Here is a 12,163-nt window from a genome sequence, read left to right as displayed (position 1 = left end):
CAATTCTATACAAAGGCGGCAACATCAGAGGGATGTAAACAAGGAGCGAGGGTCCCTAATCCAAACACTCACATTAAAAATTAATAGATCAGCGCCGACTGTAGTCCTCTGAGGAATGAGCCGCGGCATGTAAAGACGACATCCGAGTGAGGAAGAGACTTAAAATAGTTTCCAGAGCTTTGTTGTTGGACCCAATCTGCAGGCGGCCGACATACTGAGAGATAAATATGCATGTGAGAGGGAGCGGGCGGGCACAAGAGACACACCAGACCAAATGTTTTGCCTCAACTCTTTATTGAGGTTCCACATGACAAAGTAGATAACAAAAAAAAAGGTGTTGAGGTTACAAAGACAGCAGAGGCGAACAGCTTCACAAGTGGAGGGCAGGAGGGAGCAGAGACAGGCAGGTCAACACAACAACAACGACAACAATAATAATAATAACAGGAATGATAGCAACAGCAAGTATCTGAATCTACAGTATGTACAAAATGTCCCTGAACAGATACACTCACATTCACTCCCCTCATTCACTTCGCTCCTCAAAGAAGTGACCAAACATGGAGTCTCCCTGACAAGAAATCAGACTCTGCACTACAAAGTCATCAGGAAAAGTTACAAAACAGTTGGTGGCCCTTGGGCTGGACAGTAACATTTCTATGTTCAGACAGATTTCCAGATGACGCGGCGGCTCCCCTACGCTTATCTTGTGTTCCTGAGCTCAGACCGTCCTTCCTCTGACACACGACTACACGTCACAAGCACGCCGCAGCGATTACCGAGAGCTATGCCACGCTTTGGACACAAGATCACAGGACAGCGGGTTCAAGCCAAAGTCACACACCCACGCACACACACACAAGTGCTCGCTTGGCGGCTCCTCTCCTCCACCCTGTAGTTCAGCAGTTTAACAGACTTTTCAGTTACACAATCACCATCATGCAGCATCCATAAATTAGGACTAAATTCAAACACAGGCAATAGGAACAGCGCGGAATATTTCCTATGGCTGCAGAACATGCACCAGCTTCAAACAGTCCGGCACTTTACAAATGTAAACAATGGAAAAGAGAAATTACCATCACAACAGAGAGGAATAACACACACACCCGTCTCACATGTACAGTGAGTCAAACTGCGGCTGTTTTTTTTCGTTTGTCATATATATTTACACATATACATATATATGCATAGAAACTAACCGTGGAAAACATCAGTAGGTGAGACTTCAAAGCCTCCTTATTCACATTTATAAAAAAATAGGAAAATAAGCATCCATACATACTGTCACAAAGTCAGGGGGCGCTCAGCCTGGCCCGGCCCCCCTGAGCCCTGTAAACATGACGGTAAGTGTAAAGTGTTGTGACAACCGCGCGCCTTTAAAAAAGAAGACTGACAAACTGCAGGCGGACAGCGTTCGGATTCGTTTCAGCCCCCGGCAGCTTCGCTCTTTAAAAGGGAACCAATGGCGGCTCAGCAGCGTGATATGACTGCCGCCCATCTGCCCCACCAATCTTATGCTATGCTTTGTTATGTCATATAATCTAATGTGTGAGCTGACAGTCTGTATGTGTTTACATGCACTCCCGGTTTTTGTCCTTACTGCGATTAAAGGCAAAAATGCGTTTAAGCCGCCGTGTACATGCACTGAATCTAGGGGACTTGGCGTACCAGGCCTGCTACTCTGAGTAACTAAACGTTGATTTGTGCCGAATTGTGGCACATTAAAGGGGAAACACGACTTTATTGCTGTAATCGCAGCATCATCAAAGCTTTTAAGTGTATGTGAACATTAAATGTTCACGGCAAATGTCCAGTGGGTCAACAGGAAGATGAAATCGTGCGTCTTTTGCATTCTGCACTGCAACACGGTGATGAGTTTCCTGTGCTGGCGTGGACCGTGGCAGTTCACTTCCTGTTCAAGGGTTGTGGTAATCTCCCTGCTGAATGTCATGGCCTCGTTTTGTTCTGTGGTGTAAAGTAGGCACTTAGTTTCACACAGCAGCTTTGCATACACTTATTAACAACACAGCCGGTTGGACCTTAGTGCTGGTGTGTGGTGTGTGTGTGCGAGTGTGTGTGTGTGCTCTATAGTGCTTCAGCTGCTTCTTTAAATGAGATTCCAGTGTACTTTGACTGTCGAATGGTGGAAGATATTGTGTGCATTTCTCTTGAGTCTTTACATGTCGTCATCGTGAGCAGGCCTCATGGTGCAGAGGTCAAAGTCTCAGCTGGGAGTTCGTTGGCGGTGGGACTCGTGAGCGGGATCTCCCCGTACACCGCATGGCTCAGCTCCTCCTCCCCCTCCATGCCTTTTGCCATATCGCCTTGAACTTTGCCTTCCATTTCAATCTGATCCAAATTGGCCTCGTCCTCCTCCATCTTCACCACCACCGCTTCCTCTTCAGCTTTCACAGCAGCCAGAGCCCCGGCAGCGCTGGCCTGAGCGTAGGCGCCCACGGTGGCGTGGCTCAGGCCGTGAACTTTCTTCAGGTGCTTCTCCAGTGTGGCGTACACGGTGAAGGGCACGGCACACAACTGGCATAAAAATGGAGCTTTGACTCCCTGGGCTCCGTGCGTCTTCATGTGGCGCGTTAACTTGGAGCTCTGGGCGCAGGCGTAGTTGCAGAGGCCGCAGCGGTACGGCCGCTCGCCCGTGTGGCTGCGGCGATGCACCGTCAGGTTGCTGCTGTTACGGAACTGTTTACCGCAGTACTCGCAGGCCTCGTCCTTCTTCTTCTTACCAGTTGAAGTGACGGTGGTGTTATTGTTTCCTCCACTGCTGACGCTGACGCCGCCGCCTCCTCCTCCATCTCCTCCTACGCTCCCGCCTCTCCGCTCATTCTCCCTCTGCCACTCCTGCACGGCATCACTCACTTTGGCTGAGCTCCACTCGTTCTCCCATTCGCCGACTCCTCGCACTCTTTCGCTCAGCTCTGGTCGCTTGGGCGTGCAGTTGCCGCTAGCGATGCCGCTCTCGCCGCTGCCCCCCGTCTCGCCGCTTTCCAGTGAGCCTTCGGAGGGGCTGGCGCAGGGCGAGGCATGCTGGGGATCCACCTGTCCCTCCACCTCCTCCTCGCCTCCGTCTGCTCCGTCTTTCTGTTGCTGGTACAGCCTCAGCAGCTCCCTGTCTGACGGCCTGACCTGAGAGGCCAGCAGCATCAGGCCCGAGCCCATGGCCAGGTGCTTCGGCATGGTCAGGTCCAGCTCAGCGGGGATCTGGGGTCTCACTTCAGGTCCCGCACCGACGACCCCCTTTCCCATCATTCCAGCTGGCTGCGTCGGATATCTCCCTCTCATCCTCGGCCTCTGTGCTGCTTCCTCCTCCATCGCGACCATGGCCGTCTCGATCGACTCGTAACCGATTAAGCCTGCGCTGTGGTGGCTCCTGATGTGTCGGGCCAGGTGGCCGCTCTGGCCGAAGGCCTGACCACACACGCCGCAGTGATACGGCCGCTCACAGGCGTGAGTCCTGCGGTGAGCAGAGAGGCCGCGCACCGACTGGAAGGAATGGCCGCACAGCTGGCAGCTGAAGTCGCCCTGGAGGGATCCGGTCTGAGGGAAGGGGGAAGCGGCTGGCGGGGACGAGGCGGGCGACAGCATCAGGCCTACGGGAGAGCTGCCGGTGGCGGTGCTGGTGTTCCCCTCAGCGATCTCCCTCAGCCGCACGGAGAAGTTCAGAGGCTGCAGGTTAGTGGAGGAGGATGTGGAGGTGCGGGAGCGGGCGAGGCGGGCGGCAGAAGGCTGGAAGGCGGAGGCGAGCGCTTGGCTCAGTTGGCGTGGATCCAGAGTGGCTGTGGCAGGTTTGTACCCTCCATCTCCTCTACGCCCTCCTTCTGCATCTTCCTCATCCTCCTCATCCTCTTGGTAGATGCTGAAGGAGTGTGAGTGCTGAGCGTGCTGCAGGAGAGCCCACGCTGATGAAAACACACTGTCACACTGCTGGCAGGTAAAGTATGAAGGCTCCTCAGCCACTGAAAAACAAACACAGACACACACACATAGTTTAGATAAGCAAACATTTTTAGTCAAACTGTCTCGATTAATCATTCAAGTGGATTCATAACAGTTCCATGGCCCAATTCCAAGCTACTTTGTATCACTACACCTCAAGTAGCCAGTATTCCTAGCTAGCCACAAACTAGCATTGTTACCACACCCCTCGTGTTCATGTTCAGTGGTGACATGATAAGTGACGAGACATCAACGTCAACTTCCCCAAAGACATCACATCGACTCATTTCACAATTAAGGGAAATGTGCATTTTGACTCTAAACAGAATGTTACCATGTTGCTAGCTAGTCGGTTCATCTCTGCTGCATAATGTGCATACTGTAGCAACACAGCTGCTAAGCTAGCAAAGAGTCATGGCAACTGCTTTTATTTTCTCAGTGGAAGCTAAAAAGTTTTACTGAAAGAAGAGAGACACACAGAGAGACACAGAGAAACAGAGCAAGAGAGAGAGAGACACACAGAGAGAGAGTTGCGTAGTCAGGCATTTGTCCCTGTCTCTTTAACTTCTGTTAGGGCTGTGCCGTAATCGCATCATTAATGTAATAGTGGTCAATCGTTCCTATCATAACATTGTTTTCCTGTTATTCACTCTCTTCTATCTCTTTATCATCTGTTTCTTCTCCTCCTCATCTTCGGCTGCTGTTCCACACTTGGCCGTTGGAGGACAGGGAGGAGGCAATCTCTCTCTCTATTTGACTTTCCCCTCCTGAGGTTTGTTCATTTACCTCCATATGTTTTTTGTGTTAGAGGCGTTTACTGATGGACAGCCGGATCGTCGAAGGAGCGAAGTGACAAACTCAAAGATGGAGGCAGGAAGAAAAAGAAGAAGAAGACGACGGCAGAGAGGAGAGACGAGGCCGCACGAGACAGGACGTACATCTGGAGACATTTTCATACGTGGACAGCTTTGTCTCCTCACCGAGAGCCGCTCTCCAATTAAGCTGCAAATTGCTAATTAGCAGAACGTGGAAAACGAACGCTTTATGCAAATGAGCCACTGACTCAGCCTGCCTGACAAATGAGGTCTTTCTGCATAAATCAGAATCGGAGAGAAGATCCCCAAATCGAAGCAGCGGGGGGGCCGGAGGGGGGGACTGTTCCTTTTTTTTGCTTCTATTTTTCGGAGAGGTTCAAAGCCGACTGTGGTATAAGCCTCTTTCATCTTTCCTCAAGTCAAATCCTTCTGTATCTCACTGGAGGGGGGAAGGAAGAGGAGGAGGAGGGAGAAATAGAGCAACTGTTTCTGTCTCCTCTCTCTCCCTCCATGTCCGTAGAGGCGTTTGAGTCCTTTACCCTCGTCCAGGGACGGAAAAAAACACCCCCCCCAGAGAAGTCGAGAAACTACTTCTTCTTTTCTCTTTTTTAAATAAACAAACCGGGCCGAGGAGCGAGAGCAGAGACGGAGAGGGGGGTCAAACCTTCAGAGATAAAAGGAAAAAGCTGAAAAGATGATAATGTGGTGGTGGGGGGTGGGGGGGGGTCGCAAATATATGTCACCCCCTTGGTATCGTACTCCAGACCCATCCTCCAACTCCACCGCCGCTCAGCCCCCCAAACCCTCCAAATCTTTCCCTGAGGGGGGGCCGGGCAGGGGGTGGGGGGGCGGGGGGGCTTTTGTCTTGGGGTCCTGGAGTGAAACACAATACCCCGCCGGTTTCTCTCTCGCTCTACCCTTCCACTCTCACTCTCTGGCTTTTTGTGTGTGTGTGTGTGTGTGTGTGTGTGTGTGTGTGTGTGTGTGTGTGTGTGTGTGTGTGTGTGTGTGTGTGTGTGTGTGTCTGTGTGTGTGTGTGTGTGTGTGTGTGAGGATTCCCATTTGGCCCGGGGTAGCACTTGAATATTAAGCAGAAGCAATAACTACTAATTAAAAATGCAGATTGGCTGCGAGCGCTAACGAGCAGCAGGCAGAATCTCCTCTCCCTGGGGAGGAGGAGGAGGGAGGGAAGGGGGGGGGGGGGCTATGGGAGCTGAAAGAGGGCACGGCAAAAGTGTGTTGAAGATGGGGAGGAGAAGAAGAAGAAGAGGAAGAAGTGTGTGTGTGTGTGTGGGAGGGGAGGGGGAGGGGGGGGGGGGGGGCTGGAGATGAAGGGGGGGGGGAAACAAACAAGGAGAATAAATAAAAAGGAATGAGACAGATGCACGGCGCTCCTCAGTAATCCATCCCTCTCTGCCCCCTCGCTCGCCCCGCGCCGCCTCACTCCTCCTCCACTGATAGACGGCCGATCCGTCTCCAGTCAAAGGAGGAGAGGCGCAAATGACGAAAGTGACCTCATTCAAAAATCACTTCAGTCAAAAATTAAACTGGTTAGAAAAAGCACTCGGGTAAAAGAAATAGAGACTTAAATGACTCAACGTTTGGACTTTATGGACTCGACCCACTGCTCCAGAACTGCAAGTCCCCCAAATTCAAAGTCTCAAAGTGCTTCAGTACTGTAATGATGAACCTCTACTATGACTGCAGACGCCACAGGAGATAACGGCCCTTTCACTTTCAGTCATCACGAAGCCGAGGACCAACCGTTTCACCTCCCACGGTCACACTTAATACACACTTAACACACATATATATCACTAAAAACACACACATAACACATAAACACACACCGTCTGCCACTCAAGTTAAACTTCCTATACTTCTCCTGTGCCGCTTGGCCCAGTTTAACAATGGAAACCACAGAAGACAAAACTCACACGAGCCAACTCATTTCCACAAACACACCGTAATTTCTAAACGTCGAAGAAAGCGTCTTTACAACTCAAGCGCAGCCACATTAGTGTTAAAACCTCATCAAAGTCAAGTTCGTCTGACTGACTGAGTGTGAGAGGCAGAAAGAGTGAGACGTGAAAAACAAGTGTGTCCAAACGGAAGGAAGGAACTGCTAACGTGTGTGTGTGTGTGTACATGTGCGTGTGTGTGTGAGTGACAAACAGTTTCGACATGAGCACAGGGGCGCTCGTACCTACCGAGTGAAGCAAGACGCTGCGTCCATTTTAGTCAGTTTGAGCTTCACATGTGAAACACCAAAGCCACAAACTCTCTACTACATGAAGAGATTTTTTAAATGGAAATTCACGGTGGTCATTTTTGGTTTTGTGCCCATCGTGACACAAAACCAACATCTTTAAAGTGATACCGCAGCCATTTGACTACATTTAACCAAAGCTCCATTCAAAGACCTGCAGACCTGTAAGAGGACCACAAACATCTACAGACAACAAGGATCCATTCAATCAGATTATTATGACTTGGTAAGCGAACGCCACATATCTCTTACATGTCCGCTTTTGTCTTGGCCTTCATCTAAGCATGATGTAAGGGTTAACAACACCTGTGGAGGAGGTGTGAAGGGAAAACACCTTTTGCTGTCCTGTCAGCATTTTAAGACATTGCACATTTAACAGGGACCGAGATTTAGGCAAGACAACGAAAGGACACAGAGGGACGAGAGGAGGATTGCAGTGTGGATGAAGAAGAAGAATTAGAAGAAGAAGAAGGAGAAGACGGCGGTGGTGGGGAGCAGATTCCCAGGAGCTCTGGTGGCCTCGGCCCGGGGCAGAGCAGAGGGCGCCGGCGGAGGAGCGGCGCATGATGCAAGGTCCTCCATGAGTCGCTGTCATGGCAGCAGGAGGGACACGCCCACAGTCTGACCAGCAAACTGGCGAAAACAAAAACAAACCCTCCCGCACTGTTTTTAGCAGCTCCCCACGAGAGGAAGCGACTGGAGTGTGTCAGTGAGTGTGAGCCTGAGTGTGTGTGTTGTCCAGAGTGAATGGCAGCAGTGTGTTTACCTGGACACTCCACCTCAGAGACTGACAGCCGGGGACATGCAGAGGAGCTCAGGTGCTCAGCGTGGAGCCCTGGGGACCCTCAGGGCCCTGCATCGCTCCTGACGCCTAACCTTTCCACGCAATTAGCCCGTGCGTCGCTAACTCACGCAGGTCTGCTAATGGCAACAGCTAGCTAATGAGCTGGACGGGGGAGGGGGTGGGGGGCATTGTGAAAAGAAGAGGTGTGTGTGTGTGTGTGTGTGTGTGTGTGTGTGTGTGTCTGTTTGTGTGAGGGGGAGAAACACAACGCTAAAAATCAGAGTCACTAATTAGCAAGCTGCCTCGTTCTTCACCTGTTTTGCTTGGCTCCGCCTTCACCCTCACGTTGGGCTCCTCCCCCCAGGTTCCGCCCCCTCTCCTCAGCTCGATGAAGCCCGGTCCCAGCTTGGACCCGGCCATGTTGTGCTGCGCCCGGCTGGCAGGCGAGGGCGGGGCGTTGGCGTCGGGGGCTTGGATCCTGGAGCGGCAGCCACCCTGCTTGTGCTGGATGAAGGCCAGGATGTGGGCCAGCGGGAAGGCCCGGCTGCACTGGCCGCAGGTCAGGAGGTCGCGACCTTCGTGGGCCCTGACCTGAGGAGGGGTGGGCCGCTCCTCTGATGAAGATGGGTTTGTGCCATCCGCTGCCTCAGGAGCATCTGGAACCAAAAAAGCATTATGGGAAATCAGAAAACATCACAACTCAGCTCAGGTTCTGATCCACATGAGGTCTGAACCCATCAGCTCACGGTACACTTAGGGGGTTGCACAGTTTGAAACACCTTAATATTTAAAAGAAAGAGCTCTGGCAGAGACAAGACAGCTGCAGCTCACAGTCGCCACGTCTTCATTAATGAGTTTGGATTAGACGCCCAACATGGCAAACCGGTTTTGGCGAGTTCACAGCGTAAATGACGTCTAAACTAGTTCACCAGGAGGATTGTGTACAGCGTATCAGTGTGTAGATGTTCGTGGTTCTCTTACAGCACAATACACACAGAGGTTTCCGGGTCAGAGATGAACATATTTGCATCTATTTAAGCTTTTACGTTTATGTACAGGAGCTTTTAGAGGCTTTAACGTGGATCCATAAGGGTCCATTCAAGACCTGTTCAAGTGTCCCTACAGACCTGTTAGAGACCAACAACAACTTACAGACAAACAACCACGATCGCAGCTCAAACTCTCCACTACAAACCAAACTGACACACTAATCATCACTGAGCGTCTCAGGCTGAAATGGAGCAACGGACGCTGCTGCCGCTCGTTTCAGTTGAATGTCTTCGCTCGAGAGAAACCAGGCCAATACTGACCACTTCCTGTCAGTGAAGCGGCTGGGAGGCAGCAGGGCGAGACGGAGCCAAGCTGATCGTCTGAAGAGGAACTGCAACCTCATCAGTGACTGGAGGACCATGATGGGTTTGAAAACGTTGAAGCGAGAGACTTGAACCAAACGGAGCACAAAGTCCTGGAATCATCATTGAGTCTGAGATAAAACTTCATACTTTTATGTTTTTAAAGTCAGAGAGTAGTAACAAGAATTTCAAAGCCTCTTAGACTGTGTGTGTGTGTCAGAACTTTGACTTTGGAATTTTGTTTTCCGAGCCACACACACTTTCTGTTCTTGTACAATATTACAGCCACCTGCTCGCTCACACACACACACACACACACACACACACACACACACACACACACACACACACACACACACACACACACACACACACACACACACACACACACACACACACACACACACACACACACACACACACACACACACACACACACACACACACACACACACACACACACACACACACACACACACACACTTTCTCAACAGGAAGTGGATTGCAATAAAAGAGCAAAATGACTGAAGGTGCTGATGATAAGCGCGGCCTCAACGCTAAACGTCACGGCAGATATCCCCGTAAAGACAGTTTATCAGGCTCAGGGTTAGGGTTAGGCTGACAAAGAGTGTGTGGTCCGCTGTGTGTGTGTGTGTGTGTGTGTGTGTGTGTGTGTGTGTGTGTGTGTGTGTGTGTGTGTGTGTGTGTGTGTGTGTGTGTGTGTGTGTGTGTGTGTGTGTGTGTGTGTGGAGCAGCGGGCATGCAGATGGGAACAATCTGCCTGCAGGAGAGTTAAACCAAACACTTAGAGCTTGAGCAAACTTTAGCCTTTTCTATGATCGTCTCCACCTTCAGGCCAGGTAGAGGAAGAGGAGGAGGGTGGGGAGGAGGGGGAGGGGGAGGGGGAGGAGGGTGGGGAGGGGTCAGTCAACTGTGTTGCTCAATCTGGCGGCAGCTTGATCCCTGGACTGGATCCACCTGCCCGGGCTAGGATCATACAGGACAGGTACAGACAGTACAGTGTGAAGGTGGATCTCGCCAGTAGTTAGAGAAAAATGTCACCTTTCCTGTTTCAGGCCCTGTGCTGTTTGTGCAGACATGCAAGGCGCGGTTACACACACACACACTCACACACATAGGGCCTGTGGTCACACCAGACACGCACCATTGGTCTCCAGTAGAGAACTGTAAAAAAACAAATGGCTTTTGTTTCCCTTTTCTTCCAGTCCTTTTCTTTGTGATCTGAAAGTGATGAAGGATTCACACTCACACACTCTTACTGATGCTGTGTGTGTGTGTGTATATATATAAATGTGTATGTTATATTTTTAACTCCTATCTGTGTTTATTGCGAAACACTTTGTCACGTGTGGTCCCAAAGTTAAATAAAGCATCTGCAATGAAACAGGTGAAGTGCATTCATGACAGATGTGTGTGTTTGTTGTTTGTTTTCTCTCAGTGAGCAGGTCGCTGCTCTGCCCCATGAGGCCGCCGGCTGGACGCGCCGCACAGGCCCCACAGTTTCGGGAGAAACTGGCCCGACGAGGTGGAGACCAACCGGGAAACTTGATCAACGCCTGAGCTGCGAAATATTAACCGTCGTGTTCGGACCTGTAGCCTCACAAAAACCAGTCGGTCCTCTACACCAACAAACAACTGCAGCCAGAGCAGCAGGCAGAGCAGCAGCGTCTTTAGGGAAGTCATTACAACTGAATATAATACAATAAAATCAGAGTTACATGTTTGGAGACTTAAACAAGCTGCCCGGTATCGTTAATTAACTGAATAATTAATGTATTTGTTTTTGCTACAAACAAAATAACAATGATTTTTTTTTATCACTGGCCAGTGCCTCAATTGACCAATAACGTAAATAAAGACATAAACAAGGTGAAAGTGTCTCCTGGACGCGGCGGCCCGGTGCTTCTGTCCGCTTCTTACCTTGAATTGCTCTCAGGTGCTGCGGGCGGCTTCCAAGTTTGCGCCTGGACATCGCGTCGGCAGTTCCGTTCCGCGTTGGGCACCTTTACGGGGCACCAAAGCAAAACCAGGTCCAGCAGCCGGTCCCAGGTCCAGGTCCGCGGGGCTCCTTGTTGGGGTGGGTGAGTTGACCGTAAGGCCGGTTGAGGTGATCAGCGGGGGGTCGATGCCTCTAAGCTCGGACACTGTCAGGAGGAGCCGCGCCGCGCTGCTGAGCAGTGAAGGCGGTGTTCAAGTTCATGCTTCTTCCCCGCAGCGGAGGGGGAAAGGGGGCAGGGGCGAGAGGAGGCACCGCCCGCCCCCGGTGCCTCCGCCGACCCTGACCCCGCCCTCCTGGATGCGGCGCTAAAACGTTGCGATGTATCACACAAACAAAACCCTCTTTGATTTCAAACTTCATTTCTCCATGTTTTCATTCTTGAAATTGCAGAGCGAGTTGAGGAAGAAGGAAGTAGCTCAAAACAAAAACAACAAACGGGAATCTCTCGTTTCTGCTTTCTGGCCGCCGCAGCGTTTGTCCACCTGCGATGTGACAACAAAACTTTAAACAGCGCCGCGTTTCATCTTCATCTCGGTGGAAAAACGGGGACATCTGGCGCCATCTAGTGACAGACACGGGGACTCAACTCCTCCAAAACTTCCGATTCACTAGTTCGAGTAAAAACAGGTTACAGTCACGCACACACAAACTATAATTGCAAACAATATTAAATATTTAGTCAAATGTAGAATAGTGAGAATGTGCAAAACATGCCCGAAATGGACTGCAAATAATAATAATTTATGGATTATATGTACCAGTGTGAGTAGATGGAGAGATCTACAGATTTGTATCCAAAAAGTGTAAAAGGATACACATTTTATTCATATTCTAATTAGGCTTAACTAAAATAACTGAGGCATAAGTCATTCATAGTGATGTGACAGTGAGTAAGAACATCTCTCTTCAAATCAGCTCATCTGGAGGGAATTTACACACATCTCATCTGATGCGCAACAGGTTCCAGGT

The 12,163-nt window shown here is 50.6% G+C and overlaps 1 protein-coding gene across 1 annotated transcript; it reads right to left on the bottom strand.

The window, feature by feature from the left end:
- Positions 1 to 277: 277 nt before the first annotated feature.
- On the bottom strand, positions 278 to 11,614 carry znf296 (zinc finger protein 296). The gene is made up of 3 exons (XM_076141022.1): positions 11,116 to 11,614; positions 8,137 to 8,478; positions 278 to 3,974 (listed from the first exon to the last, which is right to left on the bottom strand). The coding sequence occupies exons 1-3, from the start codon at positions 11,165 to 11,167 to the stop codon at positions 2,206 to 2,208; spliced, it is 2,163 nt and encodes a 720-aa protein (XP_075997137.1). The 5' UTR covers positions 11,168 to 11,614; the 3' UTR covers positions 278 to 2,205.
- Between the last annotated feature and the right edge of the window lie 549 nt (positions 11,615 to 12,163).

This window comes from Genypterus blacodes, unplaced genomic scaffold (genome assembly GCF_046128005.1).
Source record: "Genypterus blacodes isolate CSIRO-AG114 ecotype Tasmania unplaced genomic scaffold, CSIRO-AGI_Gbla_v1 ptg000003l_1, whole genome shotgun sequence".
In the NCBI taxonomy this organism is placed as follows: domain Eukaryota; kingdom Metazoa; phylum Chordata; class Actinopteri; order Ophidiiformes; family Ophidiidae; genus Genypterus; species Genypterus blacodes.
The sequence above is the reverse complement of the archived record's forward strand: the minus strand, read 5'-3'. Positions and strand labels throughout refer to the sequence as shown.

Coding starts and splice junctions, on each gene's coding strand:
- znf296 (XM_076141022.1), bottom strand. CDS start 11,167: ATGTCCAGGCGCAAACTTGGAAGCCGCCCGCAGCACCTGAGAGCAATT. Junction 8,479..11,115: donor GCACCTGAGAGCAATTCAAG/GTAAGAAGCGGA, acceptor TTTTGGTTCCAG/ATGCTCCTGAGGCAGCGGAT. Junction 3,975..8,136: donor GGCGGAGCCAAGCAAAACAG/GTGAAGAACGAG, acceptor TTTGTTTTTCAG/TGGCTGAGGAGCCTTCATAC.